Consider the following 12340-nt stretch of genomic DNA (forward strand, 5'->3'; position numbering starts at 1 on the left):
CGAGTGTTTCGAGGGTAGAAGGTCATGGAGACGTGAACTGGTGCAAAGTAGTATGGGTCGTGACTGGCTTATAGATGCTAGATCTGCATTTACCACATTGGTAGATAGACATGTACGATAGAGCACGCAATCTGACAGGCACTTCCTGCTCGCTGGTCTCTTAGCTGCAGATTATAACCATCTCATGCCGGGTGCCTACCAGGAGCCATGGCGCTATCTGATGTTAGTGCGAGTGTAATGCCTAGAATAGGTGCAAGTGCGTGGATGTGGAGTATTGTCAGCCTACTAACAAAGCTTTCCACTAGAGAGCTATTGACACGAAAATCGAGAATGTGGTAGTAGAAGCGAGGACGGTAGAAGACGGCAGGTTGAGTCACGGGCATGCATGTATAATGGCCAGATCACGTCACGCGGGGCAATGTCGCTCGGATGAGGCATGGTTGAGCATGTCAGTGTCGCTCAGGAATGGTGTAATTGGGCGTAGTTGGGCATGTCGCGTAGGGACCAGAGCTGGCCGGTTTGGCTGTTACTGGAGCTCTCCACTGACCAGAGTCTATTCTCTCAAGGTTGTTCCGAATGCTCTTTTTATGCTTTGCGGTACTCTGTTTCGAGGTCCTGCGCTGAGAGGTTCAGAGGTGAGGGCTCGGGGGATAGGCGGATTGCGAAAGACGGAATTGAGGTGTGTTCGGTAAGTGTTGAGCGTGATGTAGTGATCGGAGCTGTTGTCAGTATGTGCATGCTCTCAAGAGGTGGACACGGTGGGAGATGCAGAGAAGAGGAGAATAGAAAAGATCATGTTTCAACGTGTGGCATTGACTCTTTACGACACAGCAAATGTCCATCCCTGTATTGGTGAAGACGATGAAACAACCCTTTCCTGCAAGTATCGTAAAGCGCCATATTTTTCCTTTTTCGAGAGTCGGGACGGGCGTCGTTGGGGGTTGTGATGGTATTTTGGAGAAAAAGAAGATGATGCGACAAAAAGGCATGTTGCTTTTTTAGGGCTGCAGAAAAACGACTATTTTGCTCTTCCTGTCGCCCAGGTTGCTGCCCCATCCCAGAGAAGACTCCCGTAAATGACCATGGTTGTTGAGTGCGCGAGCTGCTTAGAACTTGTTGAACGACTTGACGGCCTTGCCGGTACGGGGAAGGACGCGGAGGACGTTGAAGCGGACCTGCGCGGGCTGTGTTAGTGGCGGGCTCCTTGCGGGAGAGTCTACGGGCGGGAAGTCTCACGGTCTTGGAGAGAGGTCTGCACTGGCCAACGGTGACCTGGTCACCCTCCTCGACACGGAAAGCGGGCGAGACGTGTGCGGCGAGGTTCTTGTGGCGGCGCTCGTAACGGGCGTACTTGGGGACGAAGTGGAGGTACTCGCGGCGGATGACGAGAGTGCGGTGCATCTTGGTGGAGATGACGGTGCCGGTCAGGATACGGCCGCGGATCGAGACCTCGCCGACGAAGGGGCACTTCTTGTCGATGTAGTTGCCGTCAATGGCGGTCTTGGGGGTCTTGAAACCCAGACCGACGTCCTTGAACCATCTGCGGCCGTTCTTGCCAGCGCGAGCAGTCTTGCGGACCTTCTTGGCGTTCTGGAAGATGTGAGGCTGCTTCTGGTAAGCGCGCTCGCTCTGGACGGCAAGTTCGGTGGCCATGTTGATTGATTGTCGGTATAGAGGTCGAGTACCGGGATGGAGTCGTCAATTTGTCGTCGCGAAATCAAGAGCAAAATCGTCTCTCGCCAGCGTGCGCTAAACCGACGCCTCGAATTTGGACTCCGCCAAATCTTCGGCGCTTTCTGTGGGCTTCGCTTTGGCCGCCAAGCCCCATCTCGCCCGTCATTGGCTGACGAGATGTTGCAAGTGCAACTGTCTCCCGTGCACGGCGACTCGGCATAGCTTCCCCGACTAGCGGGCTTGTTTGTTGTTATCGATTCTGCATCAACTCCGCCGTCGCGTCACCCTGGCGTCTTTGCTCGCAGCTTTCCTTCTCTCTGCAGATGCGACGACCACAACACGATGATTGAGCTGGACGACAAAGAGAACCAGTCGCCTCTGCGTCTGGCCTTTGGAAAGTCTCCCTCGCCAAACAAGTCCCGCACCAAGAACATTGGCTCCACTGGTCTCGACGTAAGTGACGCGCCCCAGTAAACATGCTCTTCTCGACTTGCGACTCCGAGAAGGCACACCTCACTGCTACCGATTGCGTGCCCTGCTCGACTCAGTCACTGACACGCTTCTCCACAGTCCGTCACTGCGTCGGCGGTCAAGTCCATCCTGCCCTCCAAAGAAGATGAAGCCAAACGCCGCGAAGCTCGTCGCAAGTCTCTTGCAAACCGCAGAGTCTCCTTTGCACCCGAAGCCACCCTACACACCTGGGACGTCATTGAATACATGCGCGATGCGACGGCCTCGTCTAACTCATCCGACCACGCAAGAGCACATCACCAGCCCGACTCGGACCCGCCGTCCACCCCTCCGGAGCAAGCAGACGAAGACGAATCAGAACTCCCAGACTCGCCCGAACACCAACGCGATGCTCACAAGCAGAAGCGCCGTCGAAGCTCTGCCATCCCTCCCATGAACTTTAATGATCTGGACGACTATTCTTCCTCCCCAGTCAGCGGCAGTAGCAATGTCGACGCTAGTAGCGATGTTGAGGAACATGTCGACTCTGAAGATGATGGAGATACCGCCATGAGCCTCGACCAGGGGGACGACTCTCTGCTCTCGCAACAATCTGGAGACAGCACCGGCTCAAGCGCGAGACTGGACGCTGCCCTGCGACAAGCCTCGGACCAAGCCGGTACTCGAGGCATTGACTTTGACGAGTACGGCGACATGACTATGGAAATGGCTGGCGACGAAGTCACAAACGCTTTCAAGCCATGGGCTCAAGGCCAGCACTTTGCCGCAGACGATCAAGAGAACAACAATCCTTTCGATTCCGTTTTCCGCCCTGGACCGCAGCCTGGAGATGAGGAGGACGAGCAAGACGACGATATGAGCATGGATATGACACGTGCGATAGGCCGTATCTTGCCTCAACAGCCTCAACAGCGACCTCAGGAAGACCAAGAAGAGACTGAAGACGAGGGCGACATGACAATGGATATGACCAAACCCATGGGCGCCATCTGGACAGCCAACCAGCCTCAGGTACAAGCGCAAGAGTTGGACGAGGATGAGACACGCGACATGACCATGGACATGACACGCCCAGTCGGACGCATCATCCAGACACACCAGAATTTCTATCAGCAGTCACCTGAAAGAACTGTCTCCTTCGGAGACGAGACCATGGACTTGACTCAAGCCGTTGGCAAGATTCACCAGTGGAACCCTCAAGCCCAGCCTCCTCGCAGTGCTCTGAAGAGACGATTCGAGGGCTTTACCACAGAAGAAGTTGCTTCTCCGTCAATCAAGAAGCCAGCCTTTGAGGAGCCGAAGCCTTCTTTCGAGGAGCCGACGAGGCGCACTGTGGCTCAGGCACGCGATGCGAAGCGTAGACGATCTTCCTCTTCTCGCCAGTCGCTAGGTGATGCTACAATGGACTTGACTGTGGCGGTTGGTACAATCCAGCAGAGACAGCAATCTCCTGTCAAGAAAGATAGACGATCAAGCTCGCGCAGCCGCCGCTCCTCTGGCGCCTCATCCATCATGGATGAACAGACTATGGACTTCACAATGGCAGTGGGTGGCATCAAGCAACAGCAGCAACCAAAATCGCCCAGAGAGCCATCAATCCTAGAGGAAGACGATGCAGAGGTGAATGAGGACATGTCTATGGAATTTACCGCTGTTGTAGGAAACATTTTGAAGCAGCATGCGGCTGTTGCAATCGATCGTCCAACCACTCCCCAAAGGTCTCCCACACCTGTGCGAACAGAGATACCAACAACTCCCAAGGACCAGGACCGCTTCAAGGAACCGCGCGACTTGACCGCCAAGAAGCTTCTGACACCTTTGTTTGAGAAAGAAGCCCCTGGCTCTGCTGTCAAGGACTCTGCTGGCTCAATGAGAAGCTCAGCCCGCAAGTCTGCGTCTAAGGAGCTTACTGAGTCTCTGCCCTTCCTTAGTCCTGCAGTTTCTGCTGCTCCTCATAAAAGTCCAGCATCCGCTCGCAAGAGTCCTGCTTCTCAGAAGATTGCCTCATCCGCGCAGAAGACTCCTGTTACCACTCACAAAGCTCCACTATCCATACGGAAGACACCTTCTTCAACAACGAGAAGCCCTCACTTCACACACAAGACCACAGAGTCTGCTCAACACACACCACTGGCACAAACAAGTCCAATCTCCATCAGGCAAAACGGCTCAACGCAGGGGCCAGCTTCGGTGGTCAGAAGCTCGTCACATGTGGCACATACCCCTGCCTCTGTCACCAAAGGTTCTGTATCGAAGGCTTCATCACGCAAAAGTCCTGTCTCGACTCGCAGAAGCGCGAGAATCAGTCTTGCGGTCCAGCCGCACCAAGAAGAACACATCAAAGACGTGCCTTCCCCTTCTAGAACAGTGACTGCACAGCTTGCGGACGAGATGCAGATTGAGCAGCCTACGACGAACGATGCTTCAAGTGAGCCTGTCCAGGAGACTCAAGACGAAGTGATGGGTGAAGTTAGCTATCCTGCCTTGCCCATCACTGAGACAGAGCGCAAATCGTCACCCACAGCTACACCACAGATGCCAGAGGCAACTACTACACCACAAATTACCAACGTGTCACCTCAGCCTTCCCCAGTACACCACCACACAGCTGTATCAATTGGTGGGTCCCCATTACGCAGCCCGGCCGTTGCTACACCCAAGCAAATTGACCTCGAGGAGCTCAATCCAACCTCGCCCTCCCTCGAGAAACAATTGCGTAGCTCGCCTGTCAAATTTGCTGCAACGCCCGAGCAGAAGAGGCAGTACACCGAGGAGCCTCGAAGTACCTTTGCGGATTCCATCAAGTTTCTTTCAACACCAAGCAAAGAAACAGGCACTAGTCCGTTGAAACGCTTGCGCGCTCTGACTCCCAAGAAGTCTCCGGCGAAGAAGGCCATGATCACAAGAAAGATCGCGACACCCAAGTTTTCCACGCCTTTCATTGTCCAGAACCAGAACGCACCTGGCTTGCTCGATCTTGAAGCTGCCAAGAACATCTTTGCTGTACCTAAGACGGGGCCACCGGCAAGAAAAGTTGAGCTTAATGCTTTCCTCGATCTTGCAGGCATCAAGTTCATGGACTTGACTGCGTCAAAGCGCAGACATACAGTTGCCCCAACACCAAGCGAGCCACAAGGAACTGACGGAGAAGATCAAACCATCGACCTTGAAAGTGCTGTTGTTGCAGGCGCCTGCACAATGCCCATGCTTGACCTGTTTCAGCATGCTTGCCGCGAACTCAAGCGATACATCTCCGAGGGCAAGTCTTTCCTCAAGACATTGGAAGCTGAGGTTTACGACGACCCGCCACCGTTCTTCCAGGCTTATATGGGTGCCACTCCTGACCGCAAGGCTCAGCTGGACGTCAACATCAGGGACGCCAAGACGAATGCGAGGATGAGGAGTAAAGAGATTTGGTACGATTGGCGTAGTAAGCTGCTGGACGGTCTTGCAGAGGGTCTTAACAGAATCAAGGATGGTCTTGACGCAGATGCCGGGTTTCTGGACCAGAAGCAACAAGCCCTTGACGCGGTGCTTCCTGACCTTCTTCAGCAATATGAAAGCTTGCTCAAAGAAGCAGAGCAACTCGAGCAAGTTGCGGCTGCAACTTCAGAAGAGGAGAAAGAAGAGTTGCGTGCTTCTCGTGCTCGCTTGCTAGAAGTAGACGAACAGATCGAAGAACGCAAGCGTATGTTGGCCAGTCTTCAACGTGACATTGACGAACAAGACAACCTCGCCGAGGCTTACGAAGAAGGCAAGGCTGAAAGTCTTGCTGCCATCCAGGAGGCTGAGAGGGTCAAGGAGTCTTGCCGTGGTTTCACGGTGGATGAAGTGCAATCTCTCAAGGGTAAGTTTCTGACGATACAGAAACAGCATCAGGACTTCGCTAACATCACTACAGAGTCAGTAGCACAGCTTGAGAAAAAGACTGGCTGGACTGTTACCGCTGCGGCAGACACCAATCTTACCATGACCTACGCAAACACTCTCCAGCTCTTCTTCAACACCACGTCTTTCAAAGCCACCTCTGCCTCCCAGGCCACAAATCCACTGAATTCGCCAATCTCACTCACACACCTCACTCCTGCGACGTTGACGACAGAGAAGCGCTTCTTCCTCCAACTCATGCGCGCACAATTGCAATGTCTCGACCAGAACACTATCTCCTTAAAACAGCTTCTCGGCTTCGTGCAGAGAGGTTGGGATACAGCTTCATTGGTTGCCGAGCAAGTGCGTCGCTTGACACTGGAGCAAATCGTTAATGTTAGCATTCTCAGCGACGAGCGTCTTTCCATCGATGTCTGCATTCTACTTCCCAAAGTTGAGACAAAGGTCAAGTTGGGCATACAATTGACGGCCACACTATCAGACCCCGAGGCAGAAGATTTGGACATCAAGAATGAGATTGATGTCGATGCCAAAGTCGTGTATGGCGAGCCTTACAACGAGAAGAACATGTCTGAGTTTGTAGGCAAGAGAGTCCGAGGTCAAGGCTCCGAGGGCTGGGATGAGACCATCGGAGAGCTGAGAACGCGACTCGTCGCGACCGGACGTAAGGCACGTTGATGCCTTGCCGTGTTATCCATTGTTCATGTATCTTTTGGTAGCGATGTGGGAGGGGCTTAGCACAAGGAGTTTGGATCAAGTGGGCTGTGTTGTGTCAATAGGGAGTTCTTTTTGGGCCATCGACTGGATAGGAGTGGACTCTAATGAGAAACATGACGATATTAAACTGCTCAGCCTTTGTTCCCTGCCTTCTTCGTTGATCTTCAATGGCCGTAAATGTCCAGACGTCTTGTGATTTTGCTCTGAGGGTTTGATTACGTGCTAAGCATTTTGTTCGTGGGGATCCCACATCAGTGGCGCAGTCGCTTCCCGGGGTGATCGCCGTTTCCGATCCAGGCAGCCAGGGCAGCTAGGGCCAGCTGACCCTGCCTTCCTTCCGAATCTGACGATAAATAGCCCAATGCCTGCCCTTGCATCTTGAATCACAAATCACAAATCAACAGCAATCACTCGAGTTTATTGAATCGCACCACCACCACATAACCCTTGAACAACAACAAGAACACACAAGAACCACATTATAAGCCACAACCATGCCATCTCTGCCCAAGTCCATCTTTGACGAGTCTTATCAAACCAATGCACAAGACAGCACAACTTCAGCAACGGCACAACAAGACCAATACTCTTCCACTACAAAGACCACCCCATACGACCCAGAAGTCTCCAGCATATTCACCCAGACAACCATAAACGACTCTTCCTCCACCTACCCCACGACCTCATCCTCTCGCTTCGGCTTCCTAAAACGCAACAAGTCCAAAAATGACCCTCAGCAAGAGTCACTGGTCACCAGCACAGAAGAGGGGAAAGAAAAAGAAAAAGAAAAGAAAAAGTCGAGATTCGAAAATCCGTTCAAACCTCATGAACAGACTGACGAGGATAGAGCTATTATGGAGAAAATGAGGGAGAGGTTGGGGAGTAGGGAGGAGGCTATCAGGCAGGGTGGGGCGCAGCCGGCTGGGTTTAGGGGTGTTGGGGGTGGGTATGCTGCTGGTGGGCCTTGGACTGGTGGGATGTGATGTGCAAGTGTGAAGGTGGCTGAATTCAGATATCAAGATATGGGAGCATGACTTTGATTTGTGCGTTTGAATTGAAGACCGATGTCTATTGAAGTTCATCATTATCTAATATTGTCTTCTATGCTTGCTATATTATCTGTTTCTAAACATGTGCCAAGGTGATACCGGAGAATGATCTCTGGTCTGAGTCGACGATTCTCTTCTTGTTTTGTCCGTCAAGGTCGAACCTGTACACAAAGCCTCCCATATCTGTGGCGTAAATGTGTTGGTTGCGTGAGTCGAGCTTGAGGCCGATGGCTTCATGCATGTTGCGTGCTAGCACATTGTACTTGGGGTTGTCGCTTGCGTCTTCCACATGAGTCAGGTTGGTCAGATCGATGCTGTTGATGGTGTTGCCCATGGGAGGGTCGCCACGATCAGTCCAGTATAGCATGCCAGCTTCCATGTCGATCTCAAGATCGATCGGCTCGGGCAGACCGGTAAGGATAGTTTCAATATCAGATCTTGAGGTTGCGTCCTCGCCAGAGAGCATTTCGAGCTTGGCCCTGAAGATTCTGCCTTTGCCACCCTTGCTTGTTCCCTTTTGTGTCCAGTAAAAGTAACCTCTTTGTGTATCGACAGAGATACCGACGCACCATCTCATGTTGTCTTGAGACTCTTCCTTGACTGTCCAGTCACCTCTTTGTACTAGAACTTCTTGCTCGCTCCCGTCGAGGTTGCACCTCATGACTCGCAAGCCTTCACGATCACAGAAGTATAGCTTATTATTCTCTTGGTCCACGATGAGCTGTTTCGGTGTGTGTACATCTCCCTTCTTGACAATCTCTTTGATGTCTGAGCCATCGAGTTTGCATGATTGGATGGATCCATCGTTCTGAGGCGGTATTCCCATGTTGGTCCAGTAGATGCGGTTGTCCTTGAGTGAGATGTCGAGTCCGTCAGGCAAGGTCAAGCCAGTGATCAGCGTCTTGGGTTCTGTGCTTGAAGCCGACTGTGCAACGATCTTGCCTGCATGTAGAGGGTCCTTGTCGGCGTTCATGCCGAGATCGAGATAGTATAATGTAGGCGAATGCAAGTTGTCGTGATGGCTGGACTCCTCCTCGCTGGACTTGGTAGTGTAGCCGGCTGGGTAAAGACCACCCTTACCGCTCTTACCACCAAGCGCACCTTTCCCGATGTAGTTCGATTCCAAGTAGTCGACGGTATCCCTGGTAGGAAGTCCGCGTTCCTTGACGTAGTGTTGCTCGATGAAGACGACAGTATCGAGACCAACGGCATCCATCATGGCGCAAGGTCCAGCCTTGCCACCGGAGAACATTTCCACCCAGACACGGTCGAGCTCCTCGGGAGTGCTAACGCCTTCGCTAAGGACAGTCAGACATTCGCGCTTGATGGCTGCCCAGATGCGGTTGAACACAAAGCCGGTGCTCTCCTTCTTTGCGACAATGGGGCTCATGCCGCACTCCTTGAGTCTCTCGACATAGAAGGGGAAAACGCTCTCATCGGTGAAGCCGTCGGTCATGAGCTCGACAATTCTGTTGTCTGGTGGCATCATGTAGTGGGTGTTTAGGACTCTCTTCTTAGTCTCGTCATCAACCTTCTCCAACATCTCTCCACTCTTGTAACTGCTGGAGTTGCTAGCCAAGAGACAGTCCTTCTTTGTCATCTTCGCAAGGTCTCCAAAGGTGTCGATTTTGATTTGTAGCTTCTCCGGCACAGCTTCGATGACAGTCCAGGCATCCTTGACTGCAGGCTCCAGATCTTCGAAAGCAATTGCTTTGCCGGGATTCGAGCATGAGATGGTTTTTGCATATGAAGCGACGTTTTGTTCTACGTAGTGTATAGCAGCGTTGCGCTGCTCGGGTGATGGGTCGCGGACATGGACAGTCCACCCTGCCGCCGCCCAGGTGCAGGCGATGCGTCGACCTAAGACACCACCACCGAGCACAGCCACAGGACGACCCTTGATGGCATCAACTGAGAGCTCAGGCATAATCAAAGTTGTGACGGTTGTCGAGCAAAGAATAGGTAGCAAATAGAAAGGTCGTAGTAGGTTAGAGTATTGCAATGATGGATCACCTACCTCATGTTGGTGAAGCTGTGTATATATAGCTAAAGCGATGACGCACTTACAACCGTTTCATCAGGGCCCTCGAAGATTGACCATTCGAAGCAGCCCGAGGCTAAGTGATTTGTGTTGTGCAAGCTTGAATGTGTCATCTTTGAGCATACAGCACCGTCCAGACCGAGATGGGAACAAGAAATGCTGTGTTATTCGATAATTCTGGCCTCAACAGATCGTAACTACTCAGCCGAGGTTGTTCTAGACATGTGATTGTGAAAGTCGATGCAGCAAGGAGCGGACGTTGGAGCTGTTCAGATGCACGGCCCTCGCGGAAGGTGCGGAGGGCCCCGGATGGCGCGGCACCAACGTCACCAATCTGCCGACTCACCGACTCGAACCTGCTTTGCCAAACTCTCCTTTGGACAAGCACATCCAGACAAAGAGCCAAGGAAGCTTTACCGCACCGAATGCGACCACAGTCCTTGGAGATCATAACATTCGAGATCGATCCGACGCCGCATCAGGCTCTCCTCGATCGTGACCTTCGAAGTTGATGGCGCCCTTGTTGAGAGATGTCGGAACTGATGTATACCACAAGTTAGGAGCAGCATATACGGAAGAATGGAGCTTGTATCGCGTGAAGGAAAATCAGATTGCAATCTGTCATCTAGTGTCTACATCGCACCGACTGCTTCTGTACAATACGTCCTCTGACACCGCCTGTGCTCCCGACTAAAAGCAGAAGACTTGATCGGTCAACCTTGAGACCGCACCGGGTTTTTCGAATCCAAGGTCAGCAAGTCCGTCTTTCATGCTGTTGATGAGCGGAGGCGGCCCACAAAGCAGAATCTTACTCTTGCCCTTGGGTCCAGGCAATTCCTCTTGGGCCATGGCCTTGTCGATATAGCCCTTCGACCCCTTCCAGCTATCACCGGGCTTGCTCAGTACATAGATAACCTTGAAGTTGTCTGGGTACTTCGAAGCAAAGTCGTCGAGTTCCTTGCGTAGAAGAATGTCCTCTTCAGATACGCTTCCATACAGGAGGGTGACCTTTGTCTTGTCTCGAGGGTTCTCACAGATCGCGCGGATGATTTGGTACATGGGAGTGATCCCAGTACCTCCAGCAACCATGCCAATCTCGTCGGCAAGTCCGCGACCATACTTCATGGCACCCTTGGGGCCACGGAACTCGACGTCGTCTCCGACTTTTAGACCTTCGAGGTACCCACCAGTGAGTTGACCATCTGGGTAGACCTTAATGACTAGCCTGAGCTCACCAGCGTCCGAGTTGTTTGAGACTGGCGTATACGAGCGTGAAACACTCTTGCCATCAACATTGCCGCGGATGCTCAAGTGTTGTCCAATGGGAAGACCAAGGATACTGTCCTTCTTGGGAAGCTTGAACACGAAGCGATACGAGTTTGACGACAACTTCTCCTTTTTGACCAAAGGCAATGTCTGATATTCTTGAGGCTTGAGGAACCCAGCAGCTTGTGTGATGGGCTTTGCAACAGTCTCGGGCTTGTAATGAGCTGGCCAGGATGATATGGTATGCTGTTGTTGCAGATGACGGCTGATCCAGAGTAACAACGCGGCTGATGCCGAGAGACTCGCGATCGAGGCAATCAGCATACCCTTCCAAAAGCCGCCGTGTTGATGGTGCAGCCAGCCGACTACGGGCGATCTCGCGACCAACTCGTAAGCGAGGAACACTCCACCGCCTCCGATAGCTCCTTCCAGAAGACGACGGACAATGCTCTCGGACGACGAGCGTGAGTTCTTGTTGTTCTGTGCAGCTCTAACCAGCAAAGGCAACTCCTTAGGCTTAGCTTCGAGATCTTCTTCTTCCGCACCTTCAAGATTGCCAATGAGATATTGTGCCATGGTCTCACGGGCGTCGGCCGAGTGGCCCACGTCTTCGAAAGTAGCCGTCGCGTCTTGGCCTGCGACTTCATACAAGGATTGAGCACCACCCGGATGGTCTTCGGCATAGTTTGTCACATCGTAAACTGCATAGCCAATCAGTATACATCCTAGAGGTTGTAACGTTGACGAGCGCAAATACCTTTTCCATGGATGATGATCCATACATCGTTCTTCTTGTCATGCTTCGCGACCTCCTCCGCAGTAATCTCCTTGGTTGATTCAGACATGATCAGTTGGGCTATGAGTTGTGACCGAGAAATTTGAGTGGTTAAATCTATTTGAGACAGACAAGGTGCGTGGGCCTTCCAGTGCATTTACAACTTTGACTCTAGGCACATCTTTAGTACGATGCCGAAACGGCCGACTGACCTCATCATTCATCGGAGTTGACTCCAACCTCAAAATTTGTGAAAGACGAAATGCTTAACTGACTTTTCCACAAGCGACGACACAGCGATTCATCTGCCCGCAATAACCGGTGGTGATCATCACACTTGATCTGCTCGTTTTTGGCATGCTTTGCGAATGCCTTGATTGCTGCTTGTTGTCGAACAGTATTTCTGAATCTGTGAGATGTTGCCTCGGCAGGAACCTCGGCACCGTTTGACATGTTCGC

General features: G+C 52.3%; 6 protein-coding genes across 6 annotated transcripts; 3 read left to right on the forward strand and 3 right to left on the reverse strand.

The window, feature by feature from the left end:
- The first annotated feature begins 258 nt into the window (after window positions 1-258).
- Window positions 259-983, forward strand: AUEXF2481DRAFT_552157 (uncharacterized protein). Its single transcript, XM_013491081.1, has 2 exons — window positions 259-820; window positions 909-983. Exons 1-2 carry the CDS (start codon window positions 491-493, stop codon window positions 945-947), a joined length of 369 nt encoding a protein of 122 aa, XP_013346535.1. The 5' UTR covers window positions 259-490; the 3' UTR covers window positions 948-983.
- A 123-nt stretch (window positions 984-1106) lies between these two features.
- Window positions 1107-1653, reverse strand: AUEXF2481DRAFT_63329 (uncharacterized protein; the record flags this gene model as incomplete). Its single annotated transcript, XM_013490978.1, has 2 exons — window positions 1107-1175; window positions 1237-1653. The coding sequence occupies 2 exons, from the start codon at window positions 1651-1653 to the stop codon at window positions 1107-1109; spliced, it is 486 nt and encodes a 161-aa protein (XP_013346432.1).
- Window positions 1654-1974: 321 nt separating this feature from the next.
- AUEXF2481DRAFT_37435 (uncharacterized protein) lies at window positions 1975-6899 on the forward strand. Its single transcript, XM_013490876.1, has 3 exons — window positions 1975-2127; window positions 2245-5992; window positions 6047-6899. Exons 1-3 carry the CDS (start codon window positions 2017-2019, stop codon window positions 6709-6711), a joined length of 4524 nt encoding a protein of 1507 aa, XP_013346330.1. The 5' UTR covers window positions 1975-2016; the 3' UTR covers window positions 6712-6899.
- A 202-nt stretch (window positions 6900-7101) lies between these two features.
- AUEXF2481DRAFT_552269 (uncharacterized protein) lies at window positions 7102-7804 on the forward strand. The gene has a single exon (XM_013491082.1). The coding sequence runs from the start codon at window positions 7245-7247 to the stop codon at window positions 7731-7733; it is 489 nt and encodes a 162-aa protein (XP_013346536.1). The 5' UTR covers window positions 7102-7244; the 3' UTR covers window positions 7734-7804.
- A 71-nt stretch (window positions 7805-7875) lies between these two features.
- On the reverse strand, window positions 7876-9726 carry AUEXF2481DRAFT_46237 (uncharacterized protein; the record flags this gene model as incomplete). The annotated part of the gene is made up of 1 exon (XM_013490926.1): window positions 7876-9726. The coding sequence occupies one exon, from the start codon at window positions 9724-9726 to the stop codon at window positions 7876-7878; it is 1851 nt and encodes a 616-aa protein (XP_013346380.1).
- Window positions 9727-10304: 578 nt separating this feature from the next.
- AUEXF2481DRAFT_37437 (uncharacterized protein) lies at window positions 10305-12051 on the reverse strand. Its single transcript, XM_013490877.1, has 2 exons — window positions 11864-12051; window positions 10305-11807 (listed from the first exon to the last, which is right to left on the reverse strand). Exons 1-2 carry the CDS (start codon window positions 11949-11951, stop codon window positions 10531-10533), a joined length of 1365 nt encoding a protein of 454 aa, XP_013346331.1. The 5' UTR covers window positions 11952-12051; the 3' UTR covers window positions 10305-10530.
- Between the last annotated feature and the right edge of the window lie 289 nt (window positions 12052-12340).

The sequence above is a fragment of the Aureobasidium subglaciale genome (genome assembly GCF_000721755.1).
Source record: "Aureobasidium subglaciale EXF-2481 unplaced genomic scaffold scaffold_4, whole genome shotgun sequence".
Taxonomy (NCBI): Eukaryota; Fungi; Ascomycota; class Dothideomycetes; order Dothideales; family Saccotheciaceae; genus Aureobasidium; species Aureobasidium subglaciale.

Excerpts from the sequence above, each read along its gene's own strand:
- AUEXF2481DRAFT_552157 (XM_013491081.1), top strand. The coding sequence starts at position 491 with ATGTCGCGTAGGGACCAGAGCTGGCCGGTTTGGCTGTTACTGGAGCTC. Across the intron at positions 821-908 it reads CAACGTGTGGCATTGACTCT|TTTTTCGAGAGTCGGGACGG; the intron begins TTACGACACAGC and ends CCATATTTTTCC.
- AUEXF2481DRAFT_37435 (XM_013490876.1), top strand. The coding sequence starts at position 2,017 with ATGATTGAGCTGGACGACAAAGAGAACCAGTCGCCTCTGCGTCTGGCC. Across the intron at positions 2,128-2,244 it reads TTGGCTCCACTGGTCTCGAC|TCCGTCACTGCGTCGGCGGT; the intron begins GTAAGTGACGCG and ends GCTTCTCCACAG. Across the intron at positions 5,993-6,046 it reads TGAAGTGCAATCTCTCAAGG|AGTCAGTAGCACAGCTTGAG; the intron begins GTAAGTTTCTGA and ends ACATCACTACAG.
- AUEXF2481DRAFT_552269 (XM_013491082.1), top strand. The coding sequence starts at position 7,245 with ATGCCATCTCTGCCCAAGTCCATCTTTGACGAGTCTTATCAAACCAAT.
- AUEXF2481DRAFT_37437 (XM_013490877.1), bottom strand. The coding sequence starts at position 11,951 with ATGTCTGAATCAACCAAGGAGATTACTGCGGAGGAGGTCGCGAAGCAT. Across the intron at positions 11,808-11,863 it reads GATCATCATCCATGGAAAAG|TTTACGATGTGACAAACTAT; the intron begins GTATTTGCGCTC and ends TTGGCTATGCAG.